This window comes from Thermobia domestica, chromosome 8, assembly GCF_964235325.1.
Source record: "Thermobia domestica chromosome 8, izTheDome1.hap1.1, whole genome shotgun sequence".
In the NCBI taxonomy this organism is placed as follows: Eukaryota; Metazoa; Arthropoda; class Insecta; order Zygentoma; family Lepismatidae; genus Thermobia; species Thermobia domestica.
The window spans coordinates 131,678,570-131,701,967 of NC_137461.1; the positions used below are offsets into that span (position 1 = coordinate 131,678,570).

Sequence of the window (23,398 nt, forward strand, 5' to 3'; positions counted from 1 at the left end):
GTCGCTTAGATTGAGCCAGTAGCAACGGTTATACCAGCAGACGACTACCAGCATCCTTAGTTCCTAGCGCCAGTAGCACGGTAATGAGAAAATATGGTCATGCTGTGGTACCAACAGTATTTTCAGTATAGATCTTTCTTAAATTTCTCTTCATGGACAGCCTCATTTTTTTCTGTATAATATACTTTGATCTCGATTTTTTAAATACGCCGCTTCTGGATTTGCCACCCTGTAGCTTGTGCGTAAATACGGGCCTAATTGTAGCAATTCCTATCGGTTTTGGAAACTGTTTTCTTTGGCCGTGCGTGAAACTCATCGGCGATTTTCCTGGTTTAAGATCTTTTTACAACTACAGTTCTGGCACCGTTGTGCATTTACACGCCTGTCAGATCAGTTTATAGTAGACACATTGGATAGTCCACTTCGATACACCAACAGATCCATTTACTGTACGCCCAAGGACATACTCGGACACACTTTCCTCTTTCTGCTATTTTGTCACATCTTTATTTCGAGGCAGTTGTTTCGACACAACCAATTACCACACTCACCAAATTAGCTGCAGTGATCACAGGTTAGCGTTAATAAGTAACTCAGTCAGGCGTTACCAATGAAAGATAAAGACAGAAACGGGTCAATGTTACTCCTAGGGAATGGCTTTTGAAGTTCATTTATTTATTTTATCTAATGTGCGTACGTAGGAGTTGAAAGGTAATTCCATAAATAAAGTAGCACACTTGTTTCCTAGGAATTCAAACCATGAATCCACAATAATTAGGGTACGAGATCTTGGTCTTCAAGTTTATGTATGTACAGATATGAGCGAAGTCCCAAAACTATCCTACCTAACAAAGAAAACACAAAAAATTTGGGAAACACTATCTTCATTTCTCAACATGAAGATAGTTTCCTTTTACCATGATACACTTTCCCCAGCGATGTTCAATAGCTAAATATCTTGTTTACACTGTGAATCACCGAGCTTCTCAAGGTAGCCATTAACAGTAGACTCCATCTCTTCAATGGCAACTTTTATATATATATATACCACCAAACCCATTCTTCAAGTTTGGACAGAGAAAATAATCCGAGGAAGTTTTCATATCTCCAACCTTAAGGAAGTTCGAGATATGGCCATCTTACTTTAACAACTGCAACCTCCATCCTTTTCTTCCCTTGTAGGGAAAATATGAAAACCGCTGGAACTCGATTTAATTATTTAAAATGAAAAGTCTAAATACCAAACTTCATCTCTAACCTTAAGAGATATCGAGATATGGCCATCCAATTATAACAACTGTAACCCAATCTCCCCCCCCCCCTTCTAGGACAAATATCAAAAAACGGTGAAACAAGAGTCTTATTATTTTATAACAGAAGTCCATCTACTCTGAGATATGAACATTTTGAGATAATAATTACCACCTCTCTCTCTCTCTCTCTCTCTCCCTTTTCCCACGAATTTCCAAAAAACCTCTCTTAATGGTACCTTACATCACAAATCCTACGGCCTGTATACATTTCAAATTTCTAGCGGTTAGGCCTGGGCGTTGATCAGTCAGTCAGTCAGTCACTTACTCAGGATTTCTTCTTTTATACATGGAGATTACTGTATTAAGTGCATTATTAGATATTATTTTTAAGATACATAACAACGTAACTGACTTCAAGGGCGTGCTGGAAACGGTATTCCCGTTTGACCTTTTGAGTTGCTCGGTTTATAAAAAAAACATAGGATTATTGAGATTTGAATTATCATTGCTCTACTGTAACATGAACTAGAGCTATCATGTTAATGAGAAGTAATATAAACTGAAATTATGTAGAAAAACTTTTTGTAGAAAAAAAAGTAACAAATAATAGTAAAGATAAAAATATGTGTACGGTTGGTTGATTGCATTAGAGTTTAGCGTCCCTTACAACACCGAGGTTCTTTGCGACATGGAACTATAGCTTAACGGAATTCGAACCACATGAGCTCCACCCAGAAATTGAACCCGAGTCTCCTGCGCTGGATTAGTCACTGGTAATGGTGTTAACAAATCGTGATGGAACTATTCTTAATGTGAAGTCTGGACCATGAAAACTATCACTGAAGCCGAATGGAGTATACAGTGCAATTATTACTAATATTTATGCCCGTCTCACAATTCAAACCTGCGTCTTGTGCTTGGCAACCTAACGTCCTGCCAACATTAATATATAGTACTGAAAAAATAATGCAGCAAAAGCACGAAGTTCATAGATATTTAAGAGACTACAATCACCATATATGATACATAACATGAAGAATAATCAACTTGATGGTTATTATTTCAGACGTCAAAATTAAATAAATGACTGTCTCACTCCGTACAAGTTTTATCCGAATTCCAGATTTCATGAAACGAGAATTCATATAATTACTTTTCAAGCCATTAATGTGAATCCCCATAGTGCCTCCGCATCTGTTTCTGTAGATTTTCATTGTAGAAATCAGGTATGGCAGCAGAAAGTCTCATACAGTTTTTACAAGTTTAATCGAAGTGCACTTCTACAAGCGAGCGTAAGTGAGCTGTTAAGTTTGCAATCAGAAGGTATTGGTTTGAGTCTCGTTGCAAATCCCATAGGTTTTATAAGATTTTTCACAGATCCAAAAAATGAATGCCGGGATGATGTCATCAGGGCCGGATTTCCATGTTTTGCGCCCATGGACCCTAGGGAAATTGGCGCCCCTAACAACCAATAGGCCGCTCCTAGCTGCTTACTGCCGCCCTTTTCAACAGATCCACCGACAACTGATCAAACCACGTTAATAACCAACTGGTTTATGACAATATTTGCTACAATATTATCGCAGTCACGGCCATTTAAAGAAACGAAACGGTCATTTAAAGAAATGACTTCTGCTTATTTTATTGAGTCGTTGCTGAAATATGTATTTTCAATAGTTTTATCGTTTTTTTATTTTTTTTTTCAAATTCTCGCCCCTCGATTTGCCGCCCTGGTCCCGGGCCCATGTGGCCCATGCCTAAATCCGGCCCTGGATGTCATAGGCCCTAACGAATTCTTAAATTTCCTCTTCCTAGTATTTCAGTGTAAAATAATATTTTGGCTGTACTGAAACTTTGTTTAATCTCTTGAAGGGTGAACTGAGATGTAGAACGATAGCAGACGGGGCTTCACATCGTGCGTAACTGTTAGTAGCATCAGGGCACTCCTTACTTATGAACAGATGCCAATTTTGCAATCATAAACATACATTCAATAGTCATTTAACTCTCAACTTGTTGACGAACTCATTTCTGATAAGCATGGCCCCAGCTTTGATTTTCTGTGGGTGTTAGATTCAAAATTGCAGTCGACAATGACATTTCGCGACCGAAAACCATTAGAGACCATATAAAAAATGTCTTGTCACTAAATTTAATGATTATTTCTCCCTTTCCAAAACTACACTTTTGCCAAACGCCCAAAGGATATCACACATTCAAACACCAAGTATTATAATCACACATTCTCGCCAACATCATTTAATTCTTACTTTCTAAAACTGCACTTTGCCAAATGCTCAAAGAGGAACATATTATGATCACACATTCCCGCCCAAATTATTTCTTTCTTGCTGATGCAAGAACTAATTAATAAAAGTCTTATTTAACTCTTACATTATGTAAATATGCACAAACTTCAAGAAACTATTAACGGCTGACATTTAGCTTATGTATCAAAGTTTCTTATAATCTTAAGAGTTTAACTCACCTGTCAATCTCCACTATCATATAATTTAGTCAATACCGTGAGACGTAATATTAGAAGCGTAAGTTGCGTGATAGCTTAGTTATAAAGTTAATCTGAATTTTCTACAGCTAGTGGTACCGTGTATAGTTGAAGTGAGCGTTTTAAGTTTGGAGGAATTTTACCGCCTTTTCTCCGATCGATTCTAATCTCAGCTAACAAAAGTAACTCTTAACCCCGAAAGAAATGCACGTCATATTTCATAAATACTGAAAATTCGGTACGATGATTACCCTAAAAATTTCCTTAAATTGCTATCCCTAACTAATTACGAACTCAAAAATCGGACTCAGTGGCAAGTATGAAAGAAAGTACATGCCTAGCTTCATAAAAAACAAATTCAACTTTTAGGAAAATACAGTTCAACTTAATAAAGAGTGGTGATTCACTCTCTTGTCCCTGCTTCATTTAACCACAAACAATAATCTGTATTTCTTAAGTTTGAAAAAATACACCGTTATGTCTCTGAATGCTCCTCATTCTCGCTTTGCAACTACGAATAACTTAAATAAAAATAAAACCGAACAAAAGCAAACATTTATTACTACTAATCTGTGTTACAGCTGCGGCAACGTATCCTTATTTTTATCAGATACATTACCTTGTCTTATATTGTCATTATAATCCAAATGTAATTTCAATACGTCATTTTATTTTAGGTATACGGTATGTTGTTGAGACTGTAACACAAATAAGCAATAATAAGTATCTGTATTGCTTAAATTTTATTTTTACTAGTAGTATGAGCTTAACTGTTAGTTGTACCTATAGCATTCTTACCGGTTGTAACGTACATCTTAGTTGTACAAAAAAATTGGATACAATCTGCTGCTTAAGAATTTTTTTTACAAATTCAGTACATAAATAAAGAAGATTTTTTTTTCCACCAGAACAAAAACTACGAGCTTTATTGGCAACGAACAATATATTCTTTACCATTTTTTCCCCGACTTTCTCGAAAACTATGCATGGAAATTATCTTCAAATAGGTTATTTTTGATCAGTTCGATGTCATCTATAGACTGATACATTTACCAATTTTGGAAGTTAATTTAGTTAAACAGAAATTAAACTTTACGAGTTAATGATAATTTTAAGTTATATCTCATTAAACATTGTATCAGTTCTATAATTATAAAGTATTCTATGTATCTATTTTGTTTAATAAAGTTGATAGGCCCTCACGCGCTCCTGGCGCGATCCTTTCCATATCCTCAGCCAATCACAGTTCGCTACCTGGATCACAGGCTTATAAAACCTGGGATCCAGGGAGAGGGGAGATAGTTGGGCTTGGTTGATGGTACGGTGAAGATCGTGCAGCGCGCGGCGGGGAGCGTTGATTACTGTCATCTTGCTAACGTAATAACTAAGAACTTAATGAGGGTAAAGTTCAGTATTAGTTTCATCTTACAGTACCTTTCTCGTACAGCACCAAATTTTAGGTTTAGAAACAAATTTGTTTTTGCTGATTTCACAAAAACTACGCATGAGATTTTAGACTCGCATATATCATTCTGTGAATCTTAATGGGATCTATCGATTGGTACATGTCTCCTATGAACAACATTTTTTTATATTAAACGCTAATATTGTTGAAATTTAGTTGAATTTCAGTTTAGCGTCCCTTTCAGCAGCGAGGCTATGTGAGACGTGGACCTACTGATTAACATGGAATCCGAACCACATGAGCTCCCGTCGGGAATCGAACCCGGGTCTCCCGCGCCAAAGGTTGTTGAAATTTACTCTACGTTTCATGAAATTCTTACATTTATTGTGGGACAGACTGTTTTTATAATGGAGTAGTTCACATCCTTATTCGTGATTGCTTTAGGCCCAAGCACTGACATGGCTGGTAATCAAAGAAAATATACACCGTATTTCAACTCGAATCATGGAAAATTACTTCTTTCTTATATTATGTATATACGGAAACTTAAAAATGACGGCGATTTTTTTTATTATTATTTCTTTTACACCTCCTATCATTTAAATTCTAAGTAATACGGTAATTTGTAAAAATTATCATTCTAAAATATTTTGTTATGTATGCGTATACTTCCTTCCAATTTGCAGTTTATCACACCCTCTCATTCTTGGCAAATTTTAACCACAGCAAAAACTCTTTTTCTAACCCTTAATGAAAGTAAACGTCAAACTTAATTAAAATCGAATACATTTCACGCAAGTTATCGTGAATCATAAATACATACGTACAAATGCGTGAAAAGTCCAATGAGAAAAACCCGGATACACTGCTCAATAAAAGAGCAATTTTTCCTCTATAATTATAGTCTCAATCGCATAAGATCTGAAACACACACAAATTTCCAAAATATTCACACATAATGATACAGTTATTCTTTGCTCCATCAGAGATCACTTCCAGGACAATTCCATTGCAGCAAAAGTTGCTTCGTTACTTACTTGCCCTATATTCTCAGTAGCTGCAGTAATTTCTATTTTATTGTTGTTCCTCATGTTGAAAAAGAATGATAATATAATGATAATAGTGGGCATTACATATGCGCAATTCAAAGACTCAAAAAATACAGTATAGAAATGAACGAAAACACTACAAACATAAAGATTTATTCACAAACACGTAAAGTGTCTCTTGTAACAGCCAATCCTACCAGCCACTTTCAAAGACATTTCATATAATGTACACTTATTATCGAACTTTCTTTGAATACTTGAAGCCACAACAACTAGCAATATATCATGTCTTGCGAATCCTGTTTCAGCCTACAAACTAATAACAGTACTCACAGACAGCATTCTAGATCGAAATGAGCCTTTTATTAATAAGCACTTTTATTCAATGCGTAGCACACACTCACGAAGACTTCGTGGTGTTTCAGAAGTATGACCTACAACTGAATAGTATTTGGTTTACGTGACTATACACTGATATCTGTTGAGGATAAAAGAAGTATGTTGCTTGAAAATTGTGTAAATGGGACGAGGTTATTCCAATTGTATGGTGGAATCTTGCTTGGAATTTACCTGAGATTCTTTGATATTTGATGTACGAGGTGTTTTCTTTTATTACAAATGGATGTTTAAATACTTATCATAATTTGGTTCAGTATTATTCTTCAATTTGGTGGAGGATTGACTTCTGTAGTGTTAAATTATATCTAGCGATCTGTGACACAAACGAAGCAAACTATGTACATGCTTTTACTGGAAGATTAGATGGTTCGTAAAATAGTATTATGTATTTATATTATTACAATACTGCTTCTTCTTATCTCAGTTGATTACGTCTTTGAGAAATTGTCGTTTCTCGTGTGTGTTTGCTTTTTTTATTCTTGTTCTTTTCATTTATAAATATCCGACTTGGAATACGAAGAAAGTTACAATCATAAACCCTAACAGTATCACTGGAATAAATAATAGTATTAGTACGGCTATAGTAGACTTCTAGGCAGCAAGTGTTGCCTTTTATTCATTATACTAAGGAGAAACACAACATACTATTCCAAACATCCAGAACAACATAGAGGTAATTATGACTAGTATGACAAACATGAGGAGTGATTCTTACATCTCGTCAAGAAGGTACTCAAATAAAATACAAATATAGGGCACTACTTATATCAAAGAAAACGAGACAGCTGACAAAGACATCAGACAATCTCACCGAACTTCTGAACCAAGTTGATGAACAAATAACTTCAAACTAATGACTATTAAAACCCCACTCTTACAACGCAAATGCCAAAGAGAGATCTTATGATATGATCACAATGAAGAAAAGTGATAATTAAACTAGGTTTTCAATAGATATCTAATTTCTAGCTTAATGTGTTTAGCAAAGACAAGAGATAAGAACAGAATCATTTTTAAGTTTAACAAATACAAGAGATAAAGACAGAATCATTTTTTATAATTTATAACATTAAAATTTAACAATTGATACTGTGTTCAGCATAAAACATAAATAATACTTATCTTCAAAATTAGCTTTAAAACAGTAATACCATTACACAGCCTGGAAAACATGGGAGCATGTGGGTTCATACCACACACAGAAAACTGTAAGGATGCCATACATCTGTAATTACATTGTTACTTAGTCTTTAAAGAGAGGGAGAAAAAAAAAAGGTAATGTATTATGTACAAGGATTTAAGACAAATTCGCTAAAATTAACAAATGTTTTGGAGGTTTTGATCAAAAGTGCAAATGGGCACAAAGCCCAGAAATGCACATTCTTTTTCACTCGTGCACGGCTGTATGAAGTGTATAATTCTGCTATTTTGAATATAATCACATAAAGTCATGAGACAAATTTCAACTGCACTCCAATTTTTTCATTAAATATATTGTGAGATACAGCGACAGAATTGTAATTTTAACTTGCGCGATACAAATTCTTCCTTTATTTTCGTATAATACTCTTACGCAAGTATCTCTTATTCATCAACCCTCAATGAAAATATTTAGATTAAGCCGAAATCATTTTGATTATTCAATAAGTAATAAATATACAAAAGAATATCTTCACTTCAAAGCATGATAAAATCTCCATATAAAAAAGTCGACTTGAACGACTGAATGATTCAACACCCATGCGAAACCGCTACGCTAGAGCCTTCAAATTTGAACAGTACACAGGATTCGTGACGTAGGGCACCACTAAGGAAGAATTTTTGGAAATCGAGGAGGAAGAGGGAAAACAGGGGTGGAAATTATTATATTAAAATGTTCATATCTCGGAATCTATTAGAGAATGATATTTGGTATTTAAACTAATCATTTAAATTAATTAAACATGCCTTTAAGCGTTTTTCGATATTTTACCTCGAAGCGAAGAAAACGAGGTGAGAAGAAAAAGGCAGAAGATTACAATTAGTATCTATTACACAAAAGCGAATGCAAGTTTGTCGGATCGAATCACGAAGCATCTTGTTATATCAAATTGATGGTCATAGTTTATGGGAAAATTAGCTGGTGACATGTACAAATAATTGAAAAGGACCAATATTAGTGTCCAATTCATAGTTTTCGAGGTCCTGAAATAAATAGTGACATTTGTGATACCGCTTAGAAATCCCAATTCCTTCCCCATCGATATGGAGAGGGAACGGGGAAGGAGTGACATGTAAAAATAATGAGAAACAACCGACATGAGTATTAGTTTTCGGGAGCGCTGAGATGAACAGTGACACTCGAAGCCGTTTAAGTTCAAGTTCAGCCCCTATCTGCAGAGGGAAGGGATGACATGTAAATATATTCGGCATGCGAGGCGACATTACGGGTTTTTATCATTACATTTTCATTGAAATGTGTATCTAAAGGGGAAAAGGGGTTTAAGGGGGGGGGGGTGGAGACTGGTTTGGGGAAAGAGGTAACACGTAAGAACATTCGAAAACGACCGATATCGTGTCCAATGTATAGTTTTCGTGGTTGTTAAACTGATTGGTGACTTCCAGATGACAACACCAAGTTTAGGCAGAAGGGGAAATCAGCTGGCCCGGGACGTGTTGCTATTCACTAATTATTTCATTCATTTCTTTACTTTTAAAGTTCAGGCTCCACCGCCATTGAGATTAATAATAGGTAAAAATTTTAATGTCGAAAATGACCGAGAGTATTGTCGACTCCGTAGTTTTCGGGACAAATAAGCTGATTGGTGACAGTTCTGATAGGCTGATTGGTGACAGTTCTGATAGCATTTACGCCCAAGTTTAGACAAGAAGGGACAAGTTAGCTGTCCCGGGAATCGATAGTGGCAATGCCAAAGGCGATGCTCTTCAATATTTATTTCACTAATTCCTTTATTTTCAAATTGTACAAACCTTATTCTTCCTCTTCATTTCAGCTGCTCTGGGAATCGAGACCAACAGTAATGCCGAAGGAGCTGCTCTTCGTTATTTATTTCATTCATTGCTTCACTTTCAAATATTTTGTATAAACCTTACTCTTCTCGTGCAAAAACCGAGCATTTCATCCACGACATAATAGTTTCTTCTATTCTAGAAGTATATAGTTTGCAAATTGCATTGACCTGGGGCATTTTCTGCCTAACAAGAATGTCTGTGTTTAGTAATGTATTGGGTCGATGCATAAGTTCGTGCGGTTCTTATATTTTATATTTTATTTTTGTTCTGCTGTTCTGTTAATTTAAATACAAACACAACATAAACAGAACATTAACATATTCTACGGGTATAACAATACATTGCATACATCACATTCAAAAACTTTGCACCATTTCCCGCGTTGTTTGACGAGGATTCTCATGAGGCAATTCATTCAACCCATCCTCGTCAAAATCTGAAGGTCTTCCAGAACGTGGATCATCAGATAAGTCAAGCCGTCCTGCTCGAAAGCAGGAAAACCATTTCTGTGCTGTTCTTTCAGCAATTGCTTCATTCCCGTACACTGCACAAATTGTTCTCGCAGCTTCTGCTGCACTGGATCCTCGGTTAAACTCGAAAAGTAAAATGTGACAGAAATGATCACTTTTCTCAACTTGACATTCCATATTAGTTTGTCTGAAATATATACAATAATACAATCAAGAAAACCTGTGTTTCACAACACACAAACTCCAAACTACGGTAAAATAACGGAATAACGATAAACAATTGCTTCACGCTGCGTTGTTGCCAACCCAAAAGAAAACCACACGAACTTATGCATCGACCCAATATTTATGGAAAATATTGCACAATGAGTTGCAATAGAATTTTCAGCGTTTATACGTGAAATCTGTGAGGTTTGGACTGTCAGTTTGTGGAAACCTCTTAAAAGACGTATCCAAACACGGTATATTTACGTAAATTGTACTGAAAACTGTACACACCATGGCCAGTAGACCATGTTTACTTAACCACCTCTCTAATTTGAACTCTGTTTTGTATAACCTGCATTTGCCCATAAAACATAAATTGCTTATTATCTTACAAATTAGAATCTACGTCCGAAAAAACGAGGTGAAAATTAATTTGAGGCAATCATGGATTAATAATAATTCTTGTATAAGGTCATAATTCTATTTTGGAACTTGGTAGCATTGTAGCAACGTTAGTCCTACGCTGTTAAAATTACTTCTGTATGTTGGACACCTGAATATCCAACTGCACATGTGATAATCTTCATTCCTTAGAAATCCTTGCAGAGCTTTTTTTTTTTTTTTTTTTTTTTGGAAGGTCAATGAACTTGAGGAAGAAAGATGAAAACTTGTCTGTTGAAAGTAACTTCTCCGAAAATAATAATAAATGAAGAGCCAATTCATGTTACAAAGTGAAAGAAAATGATAACAGTAACATCCTTACTAGTAAATACTCATTCCTCAATAGCTGTTGCTAAATCTACAATCAAGTGCCGCTTTTCGTGATTAGCTACTTATCTAAAGACAGCGCGGATGTTTGGAGTATTTACTTCAACTAGCAGTCTTATCTGCATCCATCGTCACAGACGGAAGAAATTAAACCATCAATAAAGAATGTCCCTACTAGTTTGTATGTAATCAATGTATTGAAATTTCATTTGGATTATACCATAGTTGCGAACAGCGAACTTAAGATATGTATTACATGCAACGTTTCATATTACGGAATTTATATTTACTATACACAGTGCGTCATTGGAAATGGAGCAATTTAAAACGTTTACAGAACATAAATAGAACTGGAAAATGTTTATTGGCCCCCACAAGTACAGACATTGCCATTAATGATAATTAATCTGTTTTGCTGAAATCATGTTGTGTAGAGGTGCTCTTTCCTGTGTAAAGTGGTTATGTTCCTATAGCGTTCGACAGTGACTAGTTTCCCTAGCCACATCCTCAAAAAGATATGGGCCCACAATATCACTAACAGCACAGATGTCACACTACACAACCTTACGGCTATACTGAGGAGTTTCATGCAGAATTCAAGAGTTGGTGTCTGCGCAACCATTTAGGTGGAAATTCACCATATCAGACATCATAAGGTTTTTCCAACATATCATCATCATGATCCAGTGTCTCTCCAACAATTCATCATTTTGATTCAGTTTCTCTAAAAACAGTTTACAGAAGTCTTTTCTATGCTTTTTGTCAACACGCTGTAGCTTGTATAGATGATATCGTAATCTTTTCTTCAAAATTCAACGTACTGATGCTTCGGATAGTGCCGTGTTCTTGCATGGCGACGGGCTAATCTTTGAGAACTTTGATGCAAAACCTCGACACAAGATAGATATTTTCTGGTGTACGCACTAAGTACCTTCAGGGTTCTTTATGCTTTTTGCCAATCACAGATTCAGTTTCTCAGCATTGTTTCACCCACTTGAGATATAGCTGGCATGGCGAATACCGCCGCCACGAGCTTCCATTTGGCATTATCGCTTTTAGCTTTTCGTCTATTTCCCATGACGCACTCTGTATATTATTTATCGAATACAAACTAACACATTAGAAATTACAATCTACAGTGAAACCATCTGAAATCTAGACTGATAATTTTCTCAACATGTGGCGCGGCTGTGCATGTGAGGCAAACAAAAGAGGGATGTTTTAAGAATAACTGATACCAAGTGCATTGATCTTGACTGACAGTTACGTGTGTGGACATGGTGAATGTAGATCGGTGTTGTTAAGCTGCGTCGTGAGTTCAACATGGAACAAAGAGCGAACATCAAGTGTTGTGCGCGTTTGGATAAGACTGCTACTGAAACTAATCAGATGTTGCAACAAGCGTATGGGGCCACTTGTTTATCCCGTGCCCGCGTATATCTATAGCACAGGCGTTTCAGGAAGGAGCGGGAGTCCATTGAAGACGACGAACATCCAGATACAGCAACGAAAGTAAGAATACAAGAATTAATGAGGAAAGTGAGGACACCAATCACGGAACCAAAATGCGACATTGCGAATCCTTGCTGAGGAGTTGCACGTGAATAAAGAAACTGTGCGGCAAATAATAACCCACGATTTCAACAAGAAGAAGGTCTATGCCCTTTTCGTGCCTCATTCCTTAACAAATGACCAATAAAGGGACACGGCTGATCACTGCAAAAAACTGATTGCTACTGCCAATAGGGACCCTAACTGGGGGATGAGACAAGTTTTTCAATGCACTGTCGACAAAACGTGGAGTACAGAGTGGAAGTCTCCTAACTCTCCCCAAGCCAAAAAAAACTGCGCCAGTCAAAATCCAAAACAAAGCTTTTGATCATGTTTTCTTACGATAGCAGAGTATTATACATAAGGAATTTACGCCTACAAGACAGGCAATTAATACCTTGTTTTACCTTGAAGTATGGAAGAGGTTACTTCAACATACCACGCAGGTGAGCCCCGAGTATCGGGATGATGTCCAGTAGCATCTGCTTCAAGACAATGCCCAAGTCACAAGCCAGTGATTGTACAAAACTTCTTGTCCAAAAGAGAACCCGTGTGGTCTCATCCTCCCTATTCACCAGATCTGGCCAAGTGCGATTATGTTCTATTTCCTAAACGTAAGTCTGCACTCAAAGGTTCGTACTTTGATGACGTAACGGCAATCAGGAGGACTACAACAAGGGTTTTCAATAGCATTCCACGAAAGGATTTCCAGCAATCCTTCTATGCACTTACGGCCAGTGCGCAACGATGTATGGATGCAGGATGGTCGTACTTCGAATGATAGAAGGTACGAATTTTTCTATGTTCATTCTCTCTTCTTCTACAGCTCTAGTCTCGATTTCAAAGTGCCGCACTGTGTATAATAGTTTTTGCCTCAAAGTACACTTATTTACTGCAAGTTAATCAATTTTATTTAGATGGCCAACATAAGACAGATTTCACTACATTGGCAACCCTAGGAAGATTTCCAATATTAAGACCTCGAAAACAATATGATTAATCTTCACGAATTTGACCAAACTTGTAAGAATATTTAGAGATTCTTGAATTATTAAATTATATCGACAATAAACGAACTTTTACCACATGGTGCTCCCATTAACTTCTTAAATAGTTAGAAGCTTATACATGTAACCGTCTACCAGTATGCACTTCAACTATGAATCGTGATATTCTAACCCATATTTTTGAGACCTCTGATGGAAATATGCATATAAAAAGCTGAACGTACCTTACATCGGCAAATACATCTTCCGTTTCTGGTGTACCTGCCCAATTTGCCTCTTCATTAGCCCATCCATCACCCTGAAGCACGGCACTCATGCTCCTGTACAGTAAAATCTACTTTTACAACAACTCCCATTACCACAATGAAACATACTTATTGCAAATGAAATAAGAATAATATACACTCAAAGCTATGCAACACAACTTTGTTAAGTCTGGAAAGAAACATACAAAACAAGCAACAAGCACATTCAGAAGATTTATGAATATACACTATTTATACACAAGTGTAGCAAAGAAGATTGTTTATTGAAAGAAAAACTGTAATCTTATACAACAAACCTGCTATTTTACACAAGGACGAGTTTGACCCCGTAAAATTTCATATAAATATCTGCTCTCTCGTTATTAGTTCATTACAACGGCACAAAAATACAAGATAGATAACTACCTCAAAAGTGAACACTCAAAGTTAGTAAATTACAACTGTCTTCAAAATTTCAAGAAAGTATTCTTTTTGATATTAATATTTTCTTTCGTCAAATTAACATTATCGATATAATGACATTTAAGGATTAGACCAATAGTCTTATGATTTAGCGTACATTTAACTGAAAATGCGAAAAGTAATTACAATTTACTTCTTCGTTCATTCTTGTATATACTTAATATTTAGAAGAAAAAAATATTATTACACAAAACACAAAAACAGTGAAAATACGTAGCACAACGTACAACTTAGACACACCTTTCATAATAGAAGAAATGTTGAAGATAAGCAAAGATAGACAATATATTTTATGATGAACATATCAGCAATATTTCTACTTTTAGGCTTCTTAAAAGCGACTTTAAAACGAGGGATATTACAAAGTTTGTGAACTGACTGCCTAATATTGTAAAATACTATCGAAGAAGCGAAATATCTTGCTGACCTGACGATATTTCATTTAGGTACATATGGTGGCGAAGTCCATTTTATATTCAGCTCAATTTTAAATGGGACCAGAATCATAAATGGAAATTAGTTTTAGGGTTAGAATTTGCGTAGAAACACTAGTGAAGTAGATTTTGTAATATCATGTTCCAATATGGCAAGTCTCCTAGCATGTTGATAGGTATAGGTGGACATTGCACCATGTTTGAATTCAGAGATTCTCAACATGAGAGAGAAATGTAATTAGCTCTTATAAAATAGTAAACAAAATGTTTTGATTCGATTTGATTTCAGTTTAGCATCCCTGTCAGCAGCGAGACTATATGAGACGTGGACCTACTGATTAATGTGGAATCCAAGCCACATTGAGCTCCCGCTGGGAATCGAACCAGGGTCTCCGAAGGGGCGTAAATAAATAAAATGTATTTATATGCTTACTTTCTTTACAGTACACTGATTTCGCATTTTGATATAGAGTATGCAACAATTTTGTCATAACGTAAAGCTCCTATGAAAACAGTCACATTCAAGGATCAAACCATTATCTTAACTTAGGTCTCCAAATTATTTTAAAAATAAAACAAAGGAAAATAATAAATTTATGAGATTCTATAGTTAAAAACCTTTAGTAAAGAGGTGCATTATTATTTTTCTTAAACACGTGCTATATTTTATTTTATTTATTTGTTTTTTTTTACAGAAGTCTTCCATTAAACCACTTTGTAGTTTATTTATTTATTTATTTTTATTTTAAGAACAACGTTATTCAGTTTATTTTCATACTGCTACCTTACGTTTTATATTTAGTTCTTACCAATTCATGTTTTTAAACTGTAAAAAGCGGTGAGTGTGCACCTACGAACAAAGAAACAAAAAACAAAGAAAAAACTGTTTAAATGAATGTAAGTCAATATTATTGAAAAAAATTTTAAATATATTTTATAAATCAGGGATGTTAAATTATATTCCAAGTTACAAAATTTTTAACTTTCAGCATTTTACAGAAGATACACATGCCTAAGAAATGGCAATAATGAACTAAGAAATAGCAACATGTGAAGAAAGAAAAAAAAAGTAGCACTTCACTGTCGAAAGAAGAAAAACCGAGAAGTTTTTGAAATGTAGCGAAAGTCTGTGCACTTTATTTCCCTTCATGGAACATATAAGAAAAAGTGTTCCACAATATTATTACTCTCAGTTAATTATGGTAAGAGTTAGAACTATTTAAGTGATATCAACAAAATCACTGCATATCACCCCAGACTGAAAGGGTTTACATTTAGCGAAACATGGTATTCTCTAATATGTTAATTTGTAATTAACCAAAAACAGAAATATTCGGTTACCACAGCATGATGCTCCATCCCACTAACGTTCTAGTATATCAAAAACCAAATTTATCTTCGATAGAGTGCCTTGTGCATATATATATACAGTAAAACAGGAATGGGAAGTATTTACAAGCTTCACACAGAGTAACTGTTCCCTCACCCAATTACCATCATAGCATAAGAAACCTGCAGAAGATACGAAAATCAAGGGAAAAAGACAAAAGACTCTTATATAATTACTTAGAATAGTACTGAAGGCACTAAATAAAATTACCTAGCTTTCAAACCTCAAACAGATCACTGATTAAGAGTAGGAGTATTGTGGTAGAGAGAATTAATCGCTGGTAGTATGCCACTGTCAGATATTTTGTATGTTTGCTTATAACACTATACCTATGTTATCCTAACGACAGTAAAAAAAATCTGCAAATACTTCAAACACACTTGTATGACTACGTTCGTCTTCGGAGCTAAAAGAATAGGTAGGTATGTCTGTACGGAGTTTAAATGCTGGTGATCTCCGATATAATAATAATAATAATAATAATAATAATAATAATAATAATAATAATAATAATAATAATAATAATAATAATACGAAAAAGAAGAAGAAGAGCAGTTTAATTTTACCGATGTGAAAGAAATATTATTTTTTCCGGTGATGATTCCGGTCCCTGGTCAATTTCATCTCACATTTTATGTGTTAGCTGTATTCCTGTTGCTAGATGGATTTCTAGTGTGGATGTAGAGAAATTCAATAATAGAAGGATTACTACTAACACTCCGATAAAACAGGTATGTATGATATTAGGGATGTACCGATACACTTTTCTACCGAAACCCGATACCGATATTATATATATATATATATATATATATATATATATATATATATATATATATATATATATATATATATATATATTCTTATATATTATCAGGAATTTTCAGAATGAAATTATCCACATTGTAATAGGGTATAGGGTATATTAGATATAAGGCCAATATTTGACATACAAAGACAAAAATCAGAATTTCATATTAAGTTCCACACAAAATATATATTTCCTCTAAATTCAATGCACCTTACATAAAATGAACTGAAGAGCAGCAAATACTTATATAGTGTAAACTTAATTCTAAGAGTCAATGACTGATATTTAGAGTGATCATGTACTTTGATAGTTACATTCTATTTACTAGTTTCTATTACATACATATAATAGAAACGGATACTACCGTTACAAATTTTTATTGTTTACAAAATTATGCGTGGTGAACCAGGTGTTGTTGTGTATACCATAAAAAAAATAAGAGGGTTATTTAAGCGAAGTCGAAAACGATAAAACCATTTATTAACTTTAGAACTCATTGTTTTTAACCAGTAAGTAGAAGAAAATAATGACAAAGTGAGCGTCTTGTGGGTTTCTTCCATAGCATTTTCTTCTGAATCGAAACCTCTGTCTCATTTGGGATTCAAATTATGGGTCTGCCATCCTGACCATAGGCACCCGAAGGGGGAGGGCAGAGTGGGACCCGACCTGGCTCACGAAAATGTATACGTAATATAGCAAACCACGTATATTAAATACCAGACGTAATATAGCAACCATGGAATACTCCCCCCCTTAGAAAATTTTCTTCGGGCGCCCATGATCCTGACTGAAGACCTTTGGCTTTTCTTCACCACTATTTTGGCATCGAGGGACTAAAAATATCAGTTGAGTGCGAGTAGTGCAAATCAAAGGCGTACACATGCATAAAGAAATTGATTGTACAATTGATAATAATTTAGATCAACTTTAAGTCTAAAAGAAACCAATGAAATATAAGTGTCACTCTTAGTATTAAACAAATTGAAAATAGTTCGGAAAATGTATCGGTAAATATCGGTGTCCATATGCTGATACCGATACTCCCAAAAGTGGTCGATATCACCGATACCGATATGTCGGTACATCCCTAACTTTTTCCCCATTCGATAACTTCATTCAAGGCATCTCTTTTATCCTTGTGAGATTTTGAAGAAGGAAATCAAACTGTTGCCTGTTTCAATAGAATGAACTATCATCCAACTATCTACAGCAATGTTCGATAAGTTTGTGGTGTGTGTGGGTTTTCTCGGGGCACTCCTCTCTCCTCCTACATTTTTATTCCACCAGTTCTTCCATCATCATTCACTTACCTTAATCATCCGTCTCCTTTAGCGTAAAGATCATAATCATGAAATGTTAAACTCAAATATTTCATTTCAATATTCCATATGGGGGACAACATTGTTATTAACCATTTCCAAATAGAAATAAACTCAATCGATTAAAATATACAAATACTTTAGATAGGTTGATGATTTGGAAAAGAAAAATTTCTACGATTAAGGTAAATGTAAAGAATTGACTATCGCCAATAGATGGCAGCACGTTACCCCTATCATTCCAATATATTTTGTAAGAAGCGACAATATTCAAAATAATTCAATCAAATTGAAGAGATCAATATTCAAACTTTGTCCCACGACAAGTTAAGTAATCAGACAATAATCCGTGTAGTTGTACGTTACTGTATTTCTTGCATTGTTGAGAGCATTTGATTTTACTCTTCAGAGCCACGCTCCCAATAATTAAACTCTGTCAACAATGAAAGAAACCTAATATCAAAAAACTATACGGATTATTTTTCCTCATTATTGCTTTTAACTCATAAGATCGAAGACAAGAACAGATTCCTCGCTGTTTCGTCCCCGGTAATCAGTGCACGGCTTCAAGCCCTACCGTCATTTTTTGTTGATCTTCATTTAAGCAATGAAAGTTTCCGTATAGCTACAGCTCTGCGGTTGGGAACAGACATTTGCGAACCACATCGTTGTCGTGCTTGTAATGCTCTCGCCGATAAGAGAGGCTTACATGGTTTATCATGAAAGAGCAGCGCAGGTAGACAATCACGGAACTCCAGAGTGAACGATATAATTTTGAGGGCTCTCACATCTGCAGGCGTCCCTCAGTACGAAAACCAAACGGATGCAGTCGTTCAGACGGAATAACTTTAGTTGGAAAAAAAGAAAAAACTCTAGTTTGGGACTTCACCTGCACAGATACTTAAGCTCCTTCCAATCTTCCACATTCATCACGCGCAGGTCTCGTAGCTACTCGTAAGGAGACCGACAAAAGGAATAAATATATTGGTTTCCTTGATAAATATTGGTTTGTTCCAATATATTGGAAAGTTCTATAAAAGCAAGAACAATTATGTATTTGAAGTACAGAGCTATTGTAAATGATCTTCCCAATTTTAGAGCTTAATGCAACTTACGTTAAGTGAAAGAAAACTTCAGATTTTTTTAAATACATACATGTTATGTTCCACGTCAAAGATGTTCAATATGAATGCCTTTTGTAATTCGGCACATATCAGTCTGATAGTCTAATTTTTGTCACACTCTTTCCAATATCTCAGAGTTAATAGATGCAATTACTTCTTAAATGCGTACTCGAAGTTCAGGTAACAAATAAGTTTTATTAAGTGAAGCTTATTTTCGTTGGCCTGGTTTCTGGTTTCAATTGTCAGTGAAAGTACATCTGCTGGATGAAATAGCTACGGAAATCGAACACGAGAGGGAGTGCTCCAGTGTAATGTCTGCCAATGCAGCATTCTTGGCTGCTGTGCGTCATGCTCGGTTCCCGAAATGCCAACATTTACTAGCACCAGACAGACAACAATTACACAGTTTCGTTGCTGTAGCTGATAGTGTATCTCATTTTTTTTACATTAGAGGGTGTTTAGTAAAGATACACGCAGGCTTTAATAACGCTTTGAGAATCAGTAGAAATAAGCACACGACGAAACGAAAGCTGAAGCGCATAATTGAAAGCAAGCTTAACCATTGTTATTTCAGCAGTAAACATTGAACACAGGTGATGTAGACTAAATTCCGAACTGTCGTCTTCTGTATGAAAACACAGTCTACAGAATTCTCATGAGGTACTACTCCAGCAACCTGAACTCTTGCTTGTATTCTTGGGCACTTGTGTGTTGTTTGGTAAGTGATGACATTCGAAGGTCGAGTCTTGGTGAAAAACACACACATGAAGGAAACAAAGAGATGGTCGCAAAAAATCTTCTGCGATGAAACTCATAGGCACAAACGTGCCACGGACAAGTAGCCTGGGGACGTCCTGCATGTCGGTCGTAAATTTGTTCACCACACATCGAAAAGCTGCAGGAGTGGTCAAATACAACGCACATAGAGTGTATAATTTCTGAAAAGTCTCGCAATCATAGGGTAACGGTGGATTATTTGCTTCTGTATAAAAGCTAACAATAAAAATAATATGAAATGCACCAGTAGATAGCCGAATGCCCAAGTGATGAATAGTGTCAAGTTAACTGATGCAGTGATCTGGCGTCAGTGCACCGACCAAAGCAGTCCTCGATCGGATCCATAGTCAAGGTGTCTATCGGTCACAAAAAAGCCACGAAATCAGAAAATCGTCACGAAAGTCAAGAAAATATCACGAAATTTGGCGTTTGGGTCACGATCTTTTTATCTGTTAAATATAAGTAGAGGCTGGAAAATTTTGTTCTATAAAACGTCAAATTTCACCGCCAAAAATGTCTATTGTCGACTTTAGACGCTACCAAATCGCAAGGAAAGCACGCTTCTATCACATGCATGCAAATTTGGCCTAATGTAATTTTAAGATTAGTGGGTTTGTGAGTGTTTGCTGTTGGTTAGTTACCAAACAAAACAGACTATATACAATGAATATACTGAAAGAGATGTGAGAAACATCAAGTTTTTATTGCTCCAGGGACCAGCCTTTGAAAATGGATATAAGTGCTAAAAAATATAGGTACTGTTATAAGTTTTTGAATGTTACGAAATGTTATGGTTTGGTGAAGGAAAGGTCATGAAAGTCACGAAATTCCATTTTGAAATTTTAGTAGACATCCTGATAGTGTACAATTAAACTCCTATTGGTTAGTGCCCAAACATCAATCTATGTTTTCCGATGAAACACGGGTACCGCTTCGCTCCGATATACAACAATAAGGTTTGGCGACAAAAACAACGTGGCGGAAGAAGTCCATTTATTTTGCAGTGGTGGAGACATGTTTTGGAAGGGAATTATGTATGTACGTCACACACCAGTGATATTTATACGAGCAAGATTAACTGCCCAAAAGTGTGTGGAAAACGTCCTTCGTCTCTTCTTCCAACCATTTCGTGGACAGTATGGTGATGAATGGGTGTTTGTGGACAATAATTAGGGGGCACGAGTTTTTTTCGCACTAAGAATTTGAAAATTTCGCATTTCCTTTTTCATATTTCGCGTTTTGTTGCATAGCTCTTGTGGAAAAGAGATTCCCTTCATTTTTACAATTGTTCCTTTTATTGATAGATCACTACAGAAATTTAAAAAAATAATTACCTAAAAACAAAATATAATGAATATTTCACTTGACACTGTAAATTTCACTAACGTGGGTTCCTGTCACCACGGCATGGCGCGTCCTAGGTTGCGGAACGAGGAGAAGGCTTCTAGATATAGAGGTTAGCTGGAAATATACTGAATAAGCAGTCGCGGACAGACGACTAGGAGTGGTCCTCCAGCTTGGGGATTTGGGTAAGGCTAACAACCTTATCCTGTAAAAAAAAGGCACTTGTTCAGAAACATTCACAAAAGCCTCGGACAAGGACTGATAACTTGGCACGACCTCAGCAAAAGAAAATGGACATGAAATTTGGAACTACAGAAAATTATATATATATTTTTTTAAATCAAACTGAGGGAAAATCAGTAACTAAACTTACTATGAGTAGGAAAGTTTTGCTGTCTTCTGAAAACACAGGAGAACAAGTTACATTTAAGCACTAAACATAGACCCTATTTTGAAGCATAGGTCGTATCTTTAAGCATAGACCCTAAGCATATTACATGTTTCCACATTTCCACATTTTCCTCCTTCATTGTTGTACGTTTGTCACTTATCACCAGTCCATACTTGGAAAAAAAAAAATATCTCACAGTTAGTATTGCTTGATGGAAGCCACTCATATGTAAGTGCATTTACAACAAACTGCAATCATCACTTCGAAACTACTGTCCATTCAAAACATTCACTACACTGCACTCTCCAGACGAATCACTTGTCAAGAGTTCATAGGCCGGTTTGTAAAACTCCAAATACGGTACTTCATATTCCAGTTTTTTAAATGGAGGCAAAACTTTAAAAAAAACTTCCTTAATGCAACAATGTTTGGATCATTACTACACGCAGCTGCAGAAAGATCAAATAGCTTTCCCAAAGCATCATATATTTCTGTAGTTTGGGAGTCTTTTCTTTGGGAAGAAAGCTTCAAGAATGATCTTTCAGCACATGTTTTGAAGTCACATTCAATACTAGCCCTCCTTTCTCTTGGTAACAAACGTAAGTGTGTTTTAGTTTTTTTCACCAAAGAGGCCCTCCCGCAAAACGCTCAATCAAGTACTGAGTTTGTCAAGACGACTACTCAATAGATGTGCTGTCGGAGATTTGTCCGTCTCACTGAAAGCTATAAAATCGACAAGGTCACCACAATTATCACTAACAAAACTTAACTGAACATTCAAAATTAGCTTCTTGTCTTTCAAATAGCTGATGAGCGTTTTAGCTTGAGAATTTAGAACGTATTTTTAAAATTTCGCGTTATTTCGTGTATTATTAGAAATTTCGCGCAAAATTGCTAGTTTCACGTTTTATTGCGCAACGGAAACCAATGAAAATACACACAGAATATCATAAAACGTCAAGAAACTAAAAATTACTTAATTCTGACACATTTCGTTTTATCGCGCATTACGAAAAACGATAACGCAGACTTTATTGTGAAGGACCGGTACAGAACTTCGTGCACGTGGCTAATATTCGCCACATAAATTTGCACCCTATACCACCAAATAGATACGAACTGCATTGAATATATGTTGAAGATGTTGAAAATTGCTGTGTTTAGTCGTTCTCTGCCTCCACAAACACTATGGATCTCATTTACACCGCTTACACGAACTGGGATAACTTTCCCAGGATGTCTCAATGTATCAGAGAACTGTCTTATTGCCTGATTTTCCAGGGTCCATAATTGCATAGTATAATAAACGTCGTACTGCTATATTTCCTTGTCTTATCCATAATATTCCAAACTTTCTGTGAGGAGTATAAAAATATACTCAAATAGTTAATGATAGTACGCAAGGATTAAGTCACAATAGCATAAAGTATTTACAAAATTCCTTTCTAGGGTG

The 23,398-nt window shown here is 35.7% G+C and overlaps 1 protein-coding gene across 5 annotated transcripts in view; it reads right to left on the reverse strand.

Annotated features, from left to right (window-relative positions):
- Window positions 1-23,398, reverse strand: part of LOC145693208 (uncharacterized) — a 174,564-nt gene that overhangs the window by 126,985 nt on the left and 24,181 nt on the right. For 4 of the 5 annotated variants that reach the window (XM_081768995.1, XM_081768994.1, XM_081768992.1 and 1 more), the window contains exon 3: window positions 13,852-13,947. The exons of the other annotated variant lie outside the window; for it this stretch is intronic. In XM_081768995.1, the coding sequence (XP_081625121.1) occupies window positions 13,852-13,947 (96 nt within the window). The remainder of the gene's footprint in view (window positions 1-13,851; window positions 13,948-23,398) is intronic. 5 annotated transcript variants of the gene reach the window in all.